The 19613-nt window shown below is 37.5% G+C and overlaps 1 protein-coding gene across 3 annotated transcripts in view; it reads left to right on the top strand.

Annotated features, from left to right (window-relative positions):
* The window catches only part of EML4 (EMAP like 4), a 145425-nt gene that overhangs the window by 103822 nt on the left and 21990 nt on the right, over positions 1–19613 (top strand). For all 3 annotated transcript variants that reach the window (XM_021547584.3, XM_021547582.3, XM_077781903.1), the window contains 7 exons: positions 5773–5896; positions 10652–10801; positions 12273–12342; positions 13535–13645; positions 15822–15917; positions 18101–18235; positions 18455–18590. In XM_021547584.3, coding sequence (XP_021403259.1) covers positions 5773–5896; positions 10652–10801; positions 12273–12342; positions 13535–13645; positions 15822–15917; positions 18101–18235; positions 18455–18590 — 822 coding nt within the window. The remainder of the gene's footprint in view (positions 1–5772; positions 5897–10651; positions 10802–12272; positions 12343–13534; positions 13646–15821; positions 15918–18100; positions 18236–18454; positions 18591–19613) is intronic.

The following is a 19613-nucleotide window of genomic DNA, read 5'->3' on the forward strand; positions in this document are numbered from 1 at the left end:
CACATGCCTCTACAAAACTACTTGATGATTTCTTTGTGCGGCATGTTTTTTGGAAAACGGGAGGATTTTCTAGTGTCGCTGTCTTCAAATTTCTGAAGTTTCTGAATAGTAGCTTTCATGTCTTCTGAATTGCTTTTCGCCCTAGATATGTCTGAGTTAATCTACAAAGACTTCTTTGATCTTTTTTCTCCTCCTTTCCTATTATTTTTATTATTTTCCTTTGCAAGCCTTTCATATTCCCCGAAGAATATGATTCAGGGAAAGTAATAAATTTCTTAAGTGCCATTGCATGAGTCTTTCTGTGCTGGCTTCATAGAAGCACTACTTTCAGCCTTTCAGATGATTTGTATTGCAGTATGTTTGCTCTCTGTTATCACTTGTAGGGTTTTTCATTGGTCTTACCTTCCAGCTTGCTTTCCCTTTTTTTTGCTGGGTTTTAGACTTTCTTCCAAAGGGGAATTAATAGCAATTGTTGGGAGTTGAATTTTAATGTTACTGAGTTGATTTTTCTTATTTCTTCAACTTTTTTTTTATAAGGCCTGATTAAAAGCTTTTTCATGCTAGTGGGAATCTACTCTTGGTACAAGGAGACTTTGCAGAAAACTTTCAGTCAGTTCACTATTATTCTGCAAATTTTATTTGCCCGTAGTTTTAGTCAGTCCTGGATTGCCATGCCTTACCAACAGGTTCCTTGCATGCAAGGTAACTATGCTGGATTACAGTGACTGTCAGAGAAGATGCACTCATTTCCTTGCAGGTCACGCAGGCTTCTGGAGCTCCCTCTCACTAGCAGCACCTTGTTTCACCAACCTATTTATTCCTTTCTTCTCTGTCAGGCTGTAAACTTCCAAAGAACTTGCTATAGGTACTTCAATTGCTAACATTAGCCTCCAGCCTGCTGGGACCTATTTGGCTTAGTGTTTACACTAATGAACTTAACACAGGAAAGTAGAAGCACTGAAATTTCACTGAAGACACAAAGCTGGGATGCCAGACTGATAGAGTTGGAAGCTGAGATTTAAATGCAATAAGACCTAAATGTTTCTGAGGCTGGAGTAGTTTAAAAAAAAATCAAATTATTCATGCAGGAGTTGCTAACAGTGTTCTAGCTATAAACAGCTGCTTGCCAGAGTTAAATGGTAGGGGAAAGGACTATAACATGCCACTTAATTGTACGAAGATTAAACCACTCACTTATTTTGATAACACAAATACAGTCCCAGGTTGTATCAGAAGTAATTCTAATGGAGATAAAGGCCTTGTGGAAAGTGTTACTGCATCAAAACCATGCACCCATAACCATAAAGGGTAAGTTTTGTTGTGCTGTAGAGACAGACTAAACCGTTATTAAAAAAGAGAGTTAAAAAGCTGGATGTTTTTATTTTTTCAGAATATGAAGGCTTGGAGGATTGCTGTTTTCGTACTCACCCAATTCACTTTCTGATAGGAGATGGACAGACATGTGCTGAAGTGAGCAGCCATTCTGTCATGCACACACAGAAAGAAAACATCCTGGCCTTGTGTTATTGTCACCTGGAAGTTGAGAAGTTCCCAACTAGTACTAGAAGCAGGCTTTTGGATGCTATTCTGAAATCAGCACTGTATTTGTGTCTCTCTCAGTGACAGCCAAGACTCTGCTCTCTGAAGCAGGTGCAGCAGTGAAAAACATCCATGCAAGCAGAGAGAGGGCATGTTGGGTATCTGTCAGGCTGTGCTAGGCTGAGCTGAGCCAAGCCATGATGTTCGTCCAGCTCATTACATTAATTTGCATTAATTTCCAAAACCACATGCCTGAACAGTGTTCAAGACTACCTTTAGATGTGCCCTCACCATATCCTGACTTCTCTCTTGGTGTCTCTCCTTCTGAGCAGTATTTTGTGTCACTTCAGCTGACTGGAACCATATTTTAGTCAAATGAAGTGCTTCTGTGTCTTTGGGGCTGAGTTAATAATTTCCTCAAACCTCTGAGGAACCCAGAGACAGCCAAGACCTGCTTGGAGTCTGCTTAGGTCCAGCACACCCGGAGGGCTGCTCGTGGGGCTAATAAGTCTGCCCCAATCCTGGGAGCATAAGTTGGGAGCGCTGATCCTGTGTTCCCTGGCACTTGTGTAAAGAGATTTTTGAGGCTCCAGAGGTGAAATACTGTGGAGCCAAATAGAGTTTGGCAGGGGCTGTGAATTTGAGCTCAAAGCTGCACAAAAAGCAGCTACAGCTGTTTCCCGTGAAGAGCTGGCCCCTGGAGCCAGGGCGCTGCAGCCACTTGGTGCTACCTTTTATAGCAAATTCTGGGCCTGACTGTTACTTACTGTGTGCTGTGGATAATCCACAGCACCTGGGTGTGCTACCTGCAGGGCCTCAACTGTGCTTTTCGGTTGGTTTGATCCGTATTTGGAAGGATTTATAGGATGTCTGCAGTTGCAGGTTAATTGACTTAGTAAGTGCCAAGGATTCTTCATGATATGCCCTCCTGGCCCTTTCCACACACATTCCCCAGCCTCACCTTCCCCAGATGCTTCTGCTCAGTGGATACTGGGATCTGAACATCTCTTTATATAGAACAAAATACTTTTACTTTCATACCAAGTGTTTTCAGGCTGGTAGATACCAGAATTGCCAAGGATTTTTAGTTGGTTGGGGTTTAATGAGTTTTTTACCCACTCTCTTTAGAAGTTTTGACTTTTTCTCCCTTGTCATCCCTTACATACATATTTATCATAATATGACCAAGGCACTTTTTTACCAGAAGAAGGAAATAAAAATCTAGACATGCTTCTTTGTATTGGAAAATTCTGAGGCTGCAGGAAAGGATTATAGTCTAATGCTCTTGATCATTCAGTTGAGCAAGTATAGTATGAAAGCATTAAATCACTGATTTTCTTAACTTGCAAATACAAGAACTTGGCCTCAGGCAATTAACTGCTGTTTGAGAATGGTGTTGGTATGCTGTCATCCTCTCTAGTATTTCAAAAGATTTCTACATTAATATTATATCTACCCTACAGGTTATTCTAACAAAAGAAAATTTACAGTCTTAGTCTTAGAGAAAAAAAAAATCTTTCAATGGTCTCTTTTTCTAATCCTTCTGCTTCTTGAGGAAGAGTCTGTGTCTTTAATATGTTTTAAATGTGTGTCTTCAAAGGTAATCTTAAGTAAATACAGTTAGTTAATAAAGGTAAAGAAAATGTTCTTTCTTTAATGGGAAACTTCAGAGAGCTAATTTGTATCTGAATGCCCTGTAGATATTCTTTTCCCTGAGCTCCAGGAGAGCCTCTTCTGCCAGAGGCTTGACTGAATTCCTCTTGGAATCTTCATGCCTCTCATCTGCAGAGTCCAACAGGTGCAACTGCCTCCATCCATTAGAATTTCAATTGTAGGTTGTCTCCTCTGTTCGAAGCAACAATAAGAAATTTGATCCTAAATTTGTGGTGTCATTTTGCACTGATCTTGTGGAACCAGAAGTGTCAAGCTCAGTGTTAAATCAAGAATTTATAGATTAACGATGAGCGGTCTTTTGTAAATACCCTCGGGCTTTAATTTATAAGATTGTCGGTGCCAGATTTTAATAGAAAGGTCGTTGTTAATACATTACTCTTGTGTTTGGCCAGTGGTATTTTTTCTCTGAATATACATACTATTAAAAATATATTGGTGGATAAATGAGACATGGTACTAGTTTGGAGTAATTATCTAAACATTTATTTCAAACTAGTGACAGCTCCAATCTTTAGCTTTTCTTAGCAATGGAATTAAGCAATGCACATGTGGTAAAATAACTGTTGGGTCTAATTTAGCTACCAGGGAGTGATTTTCTTTGTTCCTTTTTATTTTATCGAAGACAGGTTTTCTACTGACTCATGGGGTTCTTGTTCAAAGCATCCATTTTTTTTCTTGGAATGAAGCAAGACAACTGGTTTTCATCTTTTTCATATTTGCTCCTTTTGTACTGGACTTCTATGGCTCAACTTTCATTGTATTAATATGCTAAATAAGAAGAAACCTTTATATATGTGTTAGTTTTAAATTGTTCAGTTATTATGGTTATTGACCTGGTTTCTTTTGCCTTTTTGGATCTCTGAGTTTGACATGAGCTGTTAAGCTAAGATTCTGTGGAAGTAAGTCTGAGTTTCTCATGATTTCAATTTCAGATGTTTCAGAGAATGCCAAACATAGATTGCACAATCATGCAGTCTGAGTATTAATCTTATGCTTAATTGGGGAAATATTTCCAAGCATTTCCTGACGATTGTAGGGAAGTCTGTTTCATGTTTCTTAAAGAAGTACTAAAGTAATTGTCAAAAAATCTTAATTTTAGATCTTAATGTCTGTTACATCAAATGTGATTTGAGATTTCTTAATACCCCATTGCTAATTTACAGCTATTCTTCTACATAACTCCATTTTTACTCCAGTTCTACTCAGCTATTCAAATTTTGGTTTGAACTCTGAGTTCAAACCAAATTTTTGGTTGAATTGTGTCTGCTACAATTTTCAAACCCCCACTTATAAAAAAAGTGTCAGCGTTCCAAATTCACAGCAGAATATTATATTACTTTGGTTAAGATATATGCTATAAATGGATATTAATTACTAATGAAGTTGAAGAGCAATAAAAAATTTACTACTTCATTGGTGGAAAGTTACCGGAATATTTGGCTCTTTGTCATCAGTGCTTTTTGAAATGGAACTGTAATTTTCCCTGGTGGTAGACAAACTCACATTCCTTGAAAAGGAGCTCCTAAAGGCTTGTGAAGTGCTCGGATTCCCACAGAGATGATATACACATGTCTTGTCACAGCTGTAGGCAGTATTAACTGGCATCATTCTGAGTTACTGCTTTTTTCCATTCTTCAGGATACAATGCTTAATAACACAGGTTGCTGTATTAATTTGTGATGATATATAATTCTTGATTATATTCATCTGCAAAGCTCTTGACACTTTTTCCTGTGGTGTCCTTGTGCCTTAGCTTGGCCGCTGGGATTTGGAAAGGTGGGCAGCTGGGTGGGGGAACAGAACCGGTTGCAGAGTTGGCCTGGGAGGGTTGTGGTTAATGGGTCACACTGTACCTGGTGCCAGGAGGTGACACATGGAGTCTGCAGGATTCCTGAGGGAGGTGACACAAGGCACTCTCAGGGTTGCAGTGACAGCAGACTGGGGGCCCAGTGACTGGGCTGGGGAGTTGGGCTTGCAGGAGCCTCGTTAATTAGGCAGAGACAAATTACAAGTCCTGCATCCATGGAAAAGAAGGGTCTCTGGCAGAAATACAGTATGGGAACCGAGGGGCTGTAGGAAGCAAGCTCTATGGAAAAAGCCCCCAAGGTGCTGTCAGATGCCAGGAGAGGCTGTGCCATCTCCATCCTAGGAGGTTTTCAGATCTGGATTAGGGAAAAGCCTGAGGAGCCTAGTCTGGCCTCATGGCCAGGCAGAGGTTGGACTTAAACACCTCCTCAGATCCTTTTCAACCTGAAACACCTCATCCTGTAATGCTATGACTAATTATTCTGTTTCAGATTTGAATTTGAATTTTGCCTTTATAACTTAACTTGCATGTCTAAAATGCTACATGCTCAGTCTGTTCTATCACAAATTCAACTAATGCTTGTTCTGTGTGCATTTAATGTTCCATTAAAAAAAAAAAAATCTGGGCCTTTACCACAGTCACATTTCAAAAATAATTTTTATATAGCCAGTGTGATTCTCATCTCTGTGCTTATTACTGGTTTCTTGCCAGTAAACTTGCCACATGATTAATGTGTCTTTTTGTTTCAACAGAGGGAGAATATATCAAGATGTTCATGCGAGGCCGACCAATCACAATGTTCATTCCTTCTGATGTAGAAAACTATGATGATATTAGAACAGAGCTGCCTTCTGAAAAGTTAAAACTGGAGTGGGTGTATCCTTAATAACTACTCACTGTTGCCTTTTTCTCTTGTCTTGCATTTTTCCTTTTTAGAATCCAGTCTTGTCTCTTCCCTGTTAAGAGGTAAAACCTAAAAGGTGAGGGAGAATGTTCAAATTAATATAACTATGGAAATAGTTTGTAACTCCTGTATAGTACAACTTTAAATGGCAGACTAAATAGGTACAGAAATACTGTTTTTTTTCTTTGTTTTGCTGTTGACACTAATTCTAATTTATTAACTGATTTATATTTAGTGCAAAAGAAAGCATCTTTGAAAAGTTACAGAATTTGAAAAATGTCCTCCTCTACCTCCTGCTATATTAATGTAGGCTTTGCTTCAGGAATAGTTTGTTTTCAGCTATGGAAGATGTTGAGTTTGTGTCCTTTTGTATGGAGTGAGGATTGGAGAAGCAGCCACCCTTTGCACTGCTTCTGTATTTCAGCTCCAAATTGAAACAGTTAATTTCTTGGAACCCAGTTTGTATTAAATGCACTAAATTTGTCATTTGAAGAACTGAATAGGTGTGTGGCTGATGAAAATTTTCCAAGTTTACTAGATCAGCCATTAAGTTAATTTTAAGAGATTTGCTTTTGCACATGTTTGAGTCTTCCTGTCACCCCCCCATCTCTGCAGATTTTTCCACTAAGTTGTGATTCTGTAAGTAAGTTTCTTAGTACTTCAGTAATATAAAATGTCTAGGCAACACTTGAGTTGTTGTAATAATCTGAAGTTTGATGCTCTGATGTTGCTGAAAGCAGGAAGATTTCTTTTAGCAATGTTGATGATGCACTGTCATATGTCAGGAAGAAAGTTTCAGATTAAAGTTTGACTGGAAGGAAAACAGAGCTTTTATACATGCTTTGTAAAACTGTGATACCAAATTTTCTAACCATCACAGCTCTTGGTTGGTGATGCTGGTACTCATGATGGTGGAGTGAATTAGGTCAGTCAGTGATCTGGCTGAAATGTAACCTCTTTTTGTGAAGTTAATTTTCAAGCAGGGCTAATACATTAGTTTGATTTGCCTCACAAACATGCAAGGACTGGAAGTGGCATACTGGAGGAACATCAGCTCGACTTTTCCAGCATCAGTGAGCAGTTTGGACTGATGAAAACTGATCATGAAATCACACCCTCAGTTAAGTAGGTGCAAATCCCAGTGTGGACACATTTAATGTCCAAGAACCTTAAGTTCAGGTTAAACCAGTTGGCTGCTGAGGTCTAATGGAAATGAAATAAATCTAGCTGAAAGAGACTGTCCATATGTTTTGTAATCTGTTAAGAGAAATGTCATCCCAAATCAGACCAGTATATTTATGAGTGCAGGGTATCTTTTAGATGGAAAGGTGAATAAAATGAAGAAAAAGCAGCAAAATTTATGAGGACTAAATATTGGTCCTATGACTTTGTTCAGTTTGGAAAATGCAGCAGCAGCAGATCTGCTTTATGCTTAGGTTTAGCAAGGGGAACAAATCTGCAAGGCAGCTGTGTCTTGCAAATATGATGGTAAAACTGAACCCTGTACACCTTATTAAAAAGGCATGGGGACAGTGATTTACTGAGTATTTTATTAATGTCAGTATTTTACTGATGTCACCTGAAAGCTCAACTGAATGTTGAATAGTTCCATTCATAGGTTTGTTTTGAATTCTTTTAATCCTCCTGCCGTCTGGATGCTTTTTAAAATTTGGTTTTCCTTTGTTATTACTCTTTTGGAAAATGCTGGTCAACTATGACCAACTGCAAGGAAACAACAGGCAGATTTATTGGGGTGGGTTTTTTTGTTTTATTGGTTAGTTTAGAAGGTGGGGGATCTCCTTTTTAGATGTTTCCTTTAGGTTTATTTGGCTCCTGATATCCTGTATTATAGATTCAAATAGGAAAATTTAACTTTTGTCTGCCTTGCAGATTATTGTCATGTGAAGAAATGCCTAAGCTGCTTGGCAAGGTAAAGCAGCTCATGGGGGAGTCTGAGCTTTTGACTGTGTCTGCTTCCTGAGTGATGTCATTTAAGTTGAATAATTTAGTTTGAGTATTCCTGCTTTATACTGCAATCTTTGCTACTGCACTTCAAAATTGGTTAAAGCATATCTGACATCCATAGTAATAGCAAAATTGGCTTATTTAACAGCTTCAGAGGTCACAGTCAGTGCAGCTTTTGACAGTAACTTCGTAGATTCTTTCTCCCCGTGTATAGGAGCTCAATTTCTGGAGGGTATTTCAGACTCTGTTTTATGAGATTATTTTTAGCAGTAGTGCTCTTCTTTCTAAGAATAATTGAAGACAGTGGTAAATATACAGCTGAAATCTGGTATAAGGTAGATCACTTTTCATTGGGCAGTAGCTATTTTTAGCCAGTTAAAACAAACAAACAAGCAAAAAGCCCCCAAAACTTAAACATATTGAATGTTGTGACAAAACAGTCCTTGTAATTGGTAAGAAATAATCACAATATCAAGGCAACTATCTCTCAATTTCCCTGGTTTAATAGTCAGCTTCACTGAAAATATTGAAATTCCATGGAAATCAAGCATCAAAGTTGTGTCACCCCCTCTTTGAAGAGACACGGTCAATTAGTACATGAATTTTATGGCATTAATTGTGTTGCACTGTATGTGCTGCTGTGTTCTGCATCTGTGGAGCAGGAAAGAAATGCTGTGGAGCAACAGTCCCTCTTTTTTTCACTCAAGATAGTCTGGGATGGAGAATGAAGACAGCAAAAAAAAAATTGTTCCACAAAACAGGTAGTTCCTTTATGATTTTGTAAAAAATGTGCTTCTAGAAAATGCAGCCACTCTTTGGTACTTTATTTTGTAGGAGAGGTAAAAGAAAAGAAATTGCTGAGAAAATGTAATTTTTTTTTTTCCTCACAGCTTCACGAATGTCAGAGCTCAGTGGTGGGTGCCAAAGTATTTAGCTCTAGCTTGGCTAAGCATGGAAGACTTCTGCTTTAGAAAGACATGTTTGTGTAAATGATTAATACTCTTCTAGAATGAATATTCAAAGATGTCAGTCTTACTAAATCCTTATCAATACATTCCCTATTGTGTACAGCAGATAAGCAAAATCTGCCTCTCTCCTCTGAGAAGGTATTTAAAATAGCTTTCTTAATGCTTCAGGATAGAAAAAATATTTTCATTGGTTTGTCGCCCATTGCTTTTGACAGTCCAGTTGTTTGGTTTGTTATTTTTTTATAAAAGGCCACTCTAGGGGTTTCTTTCAGTTCCATCAGTGTTTAAAAGAAGAAAAAGGAAAATCGAGTGGGGAAGTAAATAGTAATGGAGGAGAAGCAGAGGCATCCCTTTTTTTCTGCCCTCAGCATTGTGTTGGACCAGCATGGCTCTGGATATCGTTGGTTTAGCAAGCCAGTGAATAATCTCTGCTTCAGAGGAGCCTTTGTGTTCTTCCCTGCTACAGGGGAGGAAGCAAGATATGGATCTGTTTTGCTTTCCACACTCTAAAGGGGTTTAATTGACAGCTGAATGCAGTGTCCCTCTTTGAACTATTGTTTAGCTACAGCATGTGTTTAGTTTGAGTGTTCCTCTGGTCTGGTGGCACTGCAGAAGAAGGATAGTGGGGTAATGTAGTGGGGCATTTTTGGGGGTGCCGTGCTATTTTTGATAGAAAGGTGTCCCTTTTTCATGGAGAATAGAGATTAGGAGATACCAGTTTAGATATTCCCAAACCTGAACTACTGCACCTGCCTTCATTTATGAGAAAGGGCCATCTTCATCTATCCAGCTTTCTCCACATGGGCCTTTCACTTCCTTTTATTTACCTTATTAACCAGAACCTGAAGCTTGAATCCTTTAGCTAAAGTTGCTTAATGTGTTTCCCATCTTTTTCTTGCTGTTGCAGGTGTATTACTTGGCAATGAAGTAGAAAGCTTTTTAAAGTGCACGACATAACAGGAAAATAATATTTTTGGGGCTACTTAGTTAGATGTTAAAGTCTGAGTTATGATTCTAATTGTTCCTGGTGACCCAGGGAACTGAAGTATAGGCAGGCAGCCACATTAATAGTCTAGCAAGGAGAAATGCACCTGTTCCAAAGAAATAACGAGTTGTAATAACGTTTGATCAGTGCCAACCAAGGCTCATTCACAGTGTGTAAAATTTCTGAATGTCATTAGGAGCTGTGCATATTCCTACAGAAAACATGCCTTTTACATATCTTAGGTAGATTTAGATAGAATATTTTTCACTGTGTAAATTCCTTTTAAGTTTGGTTTGTTTAAAGAATACTTTTAAAACAGTGTAGAGAAATCTTTCCTGAACTTGGCAGCTGCTGTGCAGAAGCTTGCTTTTTTTTTCTGTAGGGCATTAGGAATTGTTTTAAAAAGCCAAATGAAAGCAACACTCAGCTGCCCAGCTTGCTGATACATAGCTCTGCTGCTGAAAAAAAATGTTAAATTAGAATAGCAAGTCCTCCTGTTACCTAATGAAATTTCATATGAAAAATTTTGCAATACTGCCTTTGCTTTGCTTCTACCATATTTTAACATCAGTCATCATTTCTTGAGGAATTTGTGCTCATGAAGTGCAGTTGTATGGGTTTTTTTCGATTTCTTTTTAAACTGTATTAGTGAAATTGTGGTGTAATTCCAGAAGGAAAAGTTTAAAGATCATTTGCTGATATGAGAGCTCCCTAGGAATCCTTTAAGGGAACAAAATTTAAAAAAAAAGTTGGATGGGTTTTTTCTGGTTTTCAATGGTTGTGAAATCCTTGACTAAAAAAAAATACAGATATGGGTATCGTGGAAGAGACTGCCGAGCCAATGTTTACCTCCTTCCTACCGGGGAAATTGTCTATTTCATAGCCTCAGTGGTGGTACTATTTAACTATGAGGAGAGAACCCAGCGGCACTACTTGGGTCACACAGACTGTGTTAAATGGTTAGTATACAACATCTGCATGGAAGTGTGTGGGTAATAATGCAGAAATATTTCTTTTCCTCTCCTGCTACATGTACAAACTAATTAATGTCACTGTAGTTATTTCCTGTTTAATCAGCCCCAGTAGATTTCACTGTAGTAAACACAGCACAAACAAATGGTGTTCCATGCTAACTTAGTTTAAATGTAAAATAAGGGGATGCATATGCAATCTAAGAGTGCCAGGTTGAAGAAAGGATCTTTGCATAAGTTATTCCAAATAGTTGTCCCAGAAATTAAAAACTGTTGTTAGCCTGACTCTAAATCAGTTGTTTACAGGCAGTATGGCAAAAGTGCAATCTTAAAGGAGAACTAGAAAACCGTGTTAAAAACTGAGCAGTCATACTCTCATTTTGTAAAAGAAGCACGATCCAAGTATAAAGAGTCAGGAAAATCAGAAAGATGTTTGCAAAAAGAAACAAAAACAAACCAAACAAACAAACAAAAAAAACCCAAACAACCAAAACAAACTAGAGAAGGAAAATTGTGTCATTGTCATTGTGTCAGGCAGTTACAGAATTTCCTAGGTCAGTCTGAAGAGTAGTGCACAAAATGTAATGGTGAACATAAACTCTCTACTGTTCAGTACCTGACGGGAGAAAATTTGACATCTAAGGCTCTTTTTTCATGTCTGTGTAATTGCTTCCTGTGGGAAGAATGCTGCCAGTTTGGATTCTCCACTTTCATTCAGAAAATTGAACTGAACTGTAAATTTTTTGGTGTCTGTCATTATGATCTCTTCAGGTTTGCCCTGGCCCCCTTTATTCTTTCAGTGGCTTTCTTCACCATTGCAGTTTTACAGAGAAAGCAATTAAAAATATAGATCAAAACATCCCAAGGACTGAGAGGATGTATTCTCTAAAATCTGATTTTCCACATGAGCTTCAAATCAAAATGTGATATGTAAGGGCACAGCTTTACTTCCACTAGTAGTACACCACACTTCATTAGTACAATTACATCAGTAACTTATTTCAAGTGGTGGTAATCCCTGATTCCTGGGTGCACAAGCAAGCCCTCAGCCAACTTTTCTGCCTTTTTTTCCCCAGGTTCTTGACATCTGTAGGTTTAGGCATAAAATACACTGTAGTGTTTATAAATATGGCACATAACTATGTGTAGGAGGTTAATTACAAGACATTGTAGATTTTGTTACAGTGGACTCCCAGTGTAATGTAAACCTGAGATGTATCAGGGCACATGTGGAGATGACTCTTCTAGCACTCCTGGTCGTGTGTCAGCAAGCAGGCAATGCAGTGTGGAATGAAATATCTGATGAGAAACGTTCAAGCTCTCTCATTAGAAGTGGGATTTAGGATCATAAGTGTCTTCATGGGCTTTTGTTGAGAAACAAATAAAAAAATTTACAAAACACCTCTCAGTTTTGAAGACGTATGACAGCAAAAGCAAGTCATATTTCTGTCTGTCTTAGTCTTGCAGTTCATCCAGACAAAATTAGAATTGCAACAGGACAGTTAGCTGGAGTGGATAAAGATGGAAGGGTAAGTAATAGAGCTGTTGAGCAGTAGTATCTTGTTTTGAAAATCAGGAAAAAGTGGTTTGGGTTTTTTTAATCATCACCTTCTGTTAGCAGTTTGTATTAAGCACTGCATTTACTGAGATATTTTGAGTTTCTCAGGTAAAAGCTTGTATCTCTAGCAAAATACAGTAACAATGAAACACTCAACAATACATTAAAAAGAGCAGATGCTCATAAAGTCCTATATCTGCAAGCAAACATGAAGCTTGTAATTGATTTATAAGGCCACATCATTTCTGTTGTATTACTTCCAATATGTGTTCTCCCAAGGGAGAGCAAATCCCCAGTTCTATGGGTCAGTATAGTCTTAAGGCTTCATGGAAGAAGAAATCAACTTTGAGAATTCATGGAAAGTATGCCAAACTTTCCTATAAACTTGCTCATTTGAGAGCAAGTATATTTAAGTGCTGCTCTCCATCACTTAGCATAATTCTGTCAGAATTTGAATAATTGGATTATTTACATGAAGTTATAGAGGGGGAAAAAAAGATGCTATAAAGTGTAGAAGCCTGTTAAATATAACTCATTTTCAGATGCTCAACTTAATTTTTTATATTTTGTAAGACATTTATGTGGGGGGTTTTGTATACGTGATTTCCACTGAGCATTTTCTGAATCTTGTTAGAGCTGGTTGGTTTGTTGTATCATCAGTGCAAAGATTTGTCACTTTAGTGGTGAATGCTGTCCTTAAGCCAAGTTAATTTGTTACTGTTTCTAAGCTAGTGTGGGATAGTAGTTGTATGGAATACAACCATAGACATTTTCATTGAGTGGTTGGTGGTGGTGAAGAGGCTCAGTGCACCAGAGTTTCTTTATTTCCTAATTTATATATATTAGCCCAGATTTGATGATTATTTTCAGTTACATAGTATCGCTAGTCTGGGGTCTGAAATGCAAGATGACTGTTCCATTAAAGTATTTTCACAACTCCCAAACGCCACTTTGCTGCCTCGACAGCACCGCTGCCACGTTGGTAGCCCGGACACAAGGAACACCCTTGCCTTGACTCTCCCCTTTAGACTTTGGGGCTGGTGCCCAGCAGCATCACCAGCACAGGTCGCCGTGCATTTACTCTGCGTTAGCAGCCCGGGCAGCCGCTGCCTGGCGGAGCGCGGTGCTTTGCCTGACCCGTTTATGATTGCTTCCCCACGCAGCCCCTGCAGCCCCATGTTAGAGTGTGGGACTCGGTGAGCCTGACGACGCTGCAGGTCCTCGGCCTCGGCACCTTCGAGCGCGGAGTGGGCTGCTTGGATTTTTCCAAAGCGGTAAGATGGGCGCGGCGCCTCGGGGTGTTCCACGGGACGTGGCCGGTCCTATGGAAATGGGAAGAAAAATCTCTGAGGATTCTCTCTTTTGGTATTAAAAGTGTGTCGCTAAAGTTTCTGTATACTTTATAAAAGCAGCTGACAGCTGGGAAAACAGGAAATGGCACGTGTGAAATTGTGATGTCAAACCAGCACAGTAAATAAATAGCAGGCAAAAAAAAACATAGCTAGAAATTGAAGTCCACGCTTGGTTTGGTGGTTTGGTTTTGTTTGTGAGGAGCTTGGTTCTTTTTATTGTGATGTTAAAAACAAATTTGTTAGTGAGGTTTGTGAAGACAAATTTTAGTGGGTTCTCATAGGTGGGTTAGTTAACTTTTTTGCATTCAGAGCTGGAGTAGGTTTTTTCCACCAACAAGAAATTAAAAAAAAAACAAACTCACATTATCTTGTACTATTTTTTCCTGAGGAATAGCTTGTTCACTTTTTTCCTCTTCTTTTACATAGAAAATAAATAGGGGTCTTTGTTTGGACCCATAGAATTTATCAGGAAAAATTGATAGCACATGGAGATGCACTACTTGGTGTTCAGAAAATTCTCATTTCAAACTTGGAAATTAGTTGTGGGTTTTTTTTGGGTCAGAAAATATGGGCATATTTTAATCTTTAAGCTTCCATGGCATTTTTGCCAAAAGACTGAGACATGTCAGACCTCCTGAAAACCCTGGATTCTTGCATTCAGGCTGGATTCTTGCATTCCATCAAGAAGAATTAATACATGTTAAAAACAGAAAAGGGAGAAAAACAATGTCTGCAGTATTTTGCTAATAGAGAAAGAGATTTACAGGACAGCTGAGATGGGAAGGGATGTCTGGAGATCACCTCATGCACTGTCCTGCTTACAGCAGGTTCTGTCAGAGCAGGCTGCTCAGGCTGTGGTCCAGCTGGCTTCTGGGAATCTCCAAGAATGGAAACTCAGTAGTATCTCTGGGTGACCTGTTGAAAAGAAATTCCTGCACTCTCTTGCTGCAGTTTCACTTAGCAATTGGAATAAAGAAAGCAATTCAAAGAAATTTCATAGCATTGAAATGTTGCTATGTTAGATATAGTGTGTTCTGTGTTTCAGTAAATAATGTGAAAGGAGTATTGGCATTCTGTCACTTCAACAAACCTATGAAATTTGCATACTTGGATAGAGATCTTTTTCAGTGTGAATAAGAATGCATTCCATCATTTTTAAAGCAAAACCAAAAAATCCAGGGAATTTTTGAGGACTGGATTTTAGTTTTTATTGATTCTGCTTTGCAGATGAAACTGAATTAGATTCCTTATTACAGTCTCACATGATTGCTCACTAGACTGAAACAGTTTGTGTGCAATAGCTAGAGCTGTTTTTACCACAGAATAACTCCCCCAAGAGCTCTGTACATAGCCAATGCTGTCTTCAGGGTTTCTTCCCACTTAATAACTTGCACGTATATTTGAATATTACCTACCGCTCAGAATAGTGTTTGGGAACTTTAGCCACCTCTATTTTCATAATTCGTTAGAGAATGAAGTGCAAGAATCAACTTTATGATAATTAAAATTTCCTCTAAGCACTGTTTTCAGAAAGTGTTGCCTTGGCTGCAGTTTTACCAAATACATGATGGAACTGCTGGTACTTTATGACCCATAAAGAAAAAACAATGCTTACAGAATCTGATTATGTAGTTGTGTGTACATGATGGTAGCATTTAGGAAAAAAACACAAGTGGAGCTATGTGTCTGTCCTCTGAGACCTGAGGAAAAACAAAATATTTATAAGAATAGCAAAAGAAATCTCTTTGGTGTCAGCATGAAATTGCAAACAAGAAAAAAAAAAAAAAACAAACAAACAAAAAACCCAGCATAAAAGCAAACAAAACCAGAGTAAATACGTGGTAAGATACTTTTAAAGCTTTCCTAGAATGTTATTTGAAGCATGGTCATTTTTATGAGATTATACAAAAATCTATGTCTGTCTTTAAGAAAGAAAAAATGGGATATTCCCTATATCTATATAATCTATATCTATATCATCTATATCTATATATCAATATCCTTTGTGGATTTTTTAAAGTACTTCTGCCTGCCCTGTTCCTAAAATGGGTATGATAGTACTTTGTCAGTACTTCTTTTTTTTTTTTTTTCCCTTTAGGATTCGGGTACTCATTTGTGTGTAATTGATGATTCTAACGAGCATATGCTTACTGTGTGGGATTGGCAGAGGAAATCAAAAATAGCAGAGATAAAGGTAATTTTTGCACATGAACATTCTGAAATACAAGTGGTTTTATTCCCATAAATACAAGTTTGTGAGACACACTTTTGATCTTTCTTTGGAAGCTGCAACTGTGTAATACTGCTAGCTTATTTAAAGGTTCCACAAAAATGTATTCTTAACTTGTTTACTGGAAGCAATTTAAATATTGAAGGGTTTAGAATTGCATTTTACTCATCCTTAAAAGCCAATGCAAATAAAACAATTGTCTAATGGTTTCTTAATTAAAAAAAAAAAATCCTGGAAACTTTAGGAAACTAAACTGATGATTCAGTCTGTAGTTGTTTTAAAATATAAAATACTTTTGAACATTCCATATTTCAATTTTGTCAGAATCAAATTCCGATTATTCATTCTCAGTGTGCGTCTCTTCTCATTTGAAGTCCTAAGTACTTTCATGGATTGCAGTCATGTCTGCTTTTCTGTTTCTTTTTGAAACTTTCCAAATTTCAGAGCAATATTTTCAGAGGTGTTGCACTCAGTGCTCATGTAAAGCTGATTTCGCTGGGAACACCCAATCCTTTTTGTTATCCACTATCAAGCAAGCAAATATTTCATGCATGTGGAACTGAGTATTTGTCTATTTTTATAAATCATGCTCCACAAGCATATATGTCTATATCATTACAAACTTGCCATTTCAGGTAACAAAATCATGTTAGTTTGACCTGTTTTCCTTAGATTATGTTGACCAATACTAACTGTATTCTAAAAGTTTTAATTTAATTCTATAACAGTATTTTCATTTACTTTTTGATATTTTATGTGAAACTATTTGGCATATGCCTGATATTTCCTGTTCACTGACATTATGTTTTGACTGTTTTTGTACTCAGGGGAGTTCCTTGGTGTTTCAGAATTGGCTAAAAATTATTTGGCAGGGACAGCTTGTCCTTCAGAACTTACTCACATCTAGGACTTGGTCTTACACTATCTTAAGCACCTTCCACAGAAGATGTTGTGAGCAGAGTTGCATCCCTTGTGCTGGGATGCAAAACAAAAGCTGTTTCTTAACTGAACTCCATTAAGGTTTTCAGTCCTTAAATTCCAAATTATTTTTTTGACTTAGAAGATTTGTTCATGTGAAAACTCTGAGAAACATAATTTAGTAAATATGGCCATGAGCAAAAATTAAGATTGTTTTTTAAAGTAAGCCGAAAGTTGTGAAGTAGGAAAAGTTGCTGTCCAAGATGTGGTTTAATAGCACTCTTATGTATAGATCACAGAACAGCTAGGGGTGCAGGGCACCAGTGGAGATCATCTGTCCAACCCCAGAGCCAAAGCAGGCTCACCCAGAACAGGTTACACAGGATCATGGGCCAGGCAGGTGTTCAGTACCTCCAGAGAAGGAGACTCCACAACCTCTCTGGGCAGCCTGTTTTGAAATCCTATAGAAATAAATGCATTTACTTTCTTGTTTTGTAATCACTGCCTGCAGGAGACTGGAACAGTCTTCAAAGACAGTTTTGAGTGTACATTACAAGTTAAGTAAATGACCAGTCAGTTTGTTATGTTCATAAAATCTATTGGTAAAGGATGAAATACTTTAATATGTTGGTAATTCAGTAAATGTACATGCAGCCAGTAAAAATACAAAGGTGAGACTCTGTTTCAAAGTTTTGAGTTATGCAGGCTTCTCTTTTTCTTCTTTGTGAGGAGGAAAGGAAAGCAAAGAACACAAAAGAATATTTACAGAATTTCAGAAAGATAATTATGGTTATAATCCTACAATGTTATCGTTGTCTTACTTGCCTCTGTCACAGTTTTTTTACCCAGAATAGTAAACCAGTCTTTGTAAAAAGTAAGCAGCATTTTCAATCCAAAAAATTCTTTTATGCATTATTCATTTTCTTTGGCAGAAGTCTTAGCTATTTGAGAGAGCAGAAGCTTTTTGTGATTCAAGAGGGAGTGTAAAACCCTAACTTGTGTACTGAAGTTTAATAAAGATCTATTATGTATGTGAAAAATCAATATATATAAAATTATATCTGCAGTCATTCAGACATCTCACTTGGCACAGAACACTTTAAAAAACTTCCAATCATATGATTAGCTATTTAGTTTTAAATATCTCTGTTCTAAAACTTAGGGGTTTACATGTGTTTATAGTAGTTAATGTCCTATCTGAATAAATATTATTTCTGTTATTATTTCAGACTACAAATGAAGTTGTTCTTGCTGTAGAATTCCATCCCACTGATGCAAATACTATAATAACATGTGGCAAATCTCATATATTTTTCTGGACCTGGAGCGGCAATTCATTATCAAGGAAGCAAGGGATATTTGGGGTAATAATATCCTGATACCAGTATGGTTTTGGAAAAAAAAAATCACATTTTTTGTACATTTGCTTCTTTGTTATTGTGTACTGTCTGATCAGAGATAAACATACAAAAAAAGGGCTAAATTCTGCTTATGTGTATGCAGGGTGTAAGAGTGTGGATACATTATTCTAATGATGTAACAAGTGCGAGCAATTATCCTTTCTCTTGCTTATTTTGTTTCAGAAATATGAGAAACCCAAATTTGTTCAGTGTTTGGCTTTCTTGGGAAATGGTGATGTGCTCACTGGAGACTCAGGTGGGATAATACTTATATGGGGCAAAACTACTGTAGAAGCTACTCCAGGAAAAGGAGCTAAAGGTAGGACATGTTCAGGGTTAATCACAGATTTTACATAGTCTGTAGAAGACAAATGTAAAGGATGGCATTAGGGAAGGAATAGAGAAATAGGCCTGGCTCAGAGCATACACTTCTTGTCAGTAACAGCTGGTACAGAAATCCTGAAAGTCCTATGAACTTGCTGAACTTAAGTGCAGTCTGGAATTTCTCAATAATTAATGAAACTGTGCATTAAATGAATGAAAACTACTCTACCTGAATGGTTTTGCATTTTTAAAAAATATGGTAAATCATAATATATGGTTGATCTGGTGATTTGAAAAAGGCTGTAGGATCAGTTTAGGGATTCTGCAGGCTGCCTTTGCCTCTTAAGGCTTATGTTGCACCATGCTTAGTCTCAGAGGAATTCCATTAAGTGGTGGAGCTGACATTAATAGGACTTGTATGTGGAGTACAATTACAGTGCTTAGTTGTAGCAGTTACATGAATAACAGTTCCTGGTTTAGCAGACCCTCAAGTCTTGATATATTTAAAAAAAAAAACTTTGATATTTGAAATTGAACTACCTCTTTAGAGCAAAGCTTTTGTGAAAAAGAACAGAAAATTATTTGTTACCAAACATATGCAGACCTGGCACAGTTGAGCCCTCATAAATTCAATGATAATTCATTTTATTTGGCAACTATTTCAAACATTCTGGTTTAAATTGGTATGCCAGGAAATCATTCATGTAAAAAGTACATTTTTAACAGTCTGATTTTGTAGGTAAATCTTTTTCTCATCTTTCAAGCTAACTGCAATGGAAAAGTAATTCAACATATTATCCTATATTTAATTTTTGATTTCATGTGCAAAAATAACCTTTTCCAGTATAACCCTAAGTATTAACAAATAAAATATTTATTTACATTGGCTTAACTAAAGGTAGGGGTTTTAGTTGGCTTATCACATTAGATTGGTCACAGGACTTGATTTCATACTCTCTTTCACAGTGTGAGAGCACACTGATTTACATTGACTTGAGCCATGGGCAGAGTCAGCAAA

Source organism: Lonchura striata, chromosome 3, assembly GCF_046129695.1.
Source record: "Lonchura striata isolate bLonStr1 chromosome 3, bLonStr1.mat, whole genome shotgun sequence".
NCBI lineage: Eukaryota > Metazoa > Chordata > Aves > Passeriformes > Estrildidae > Lonchura > Lonchura striata.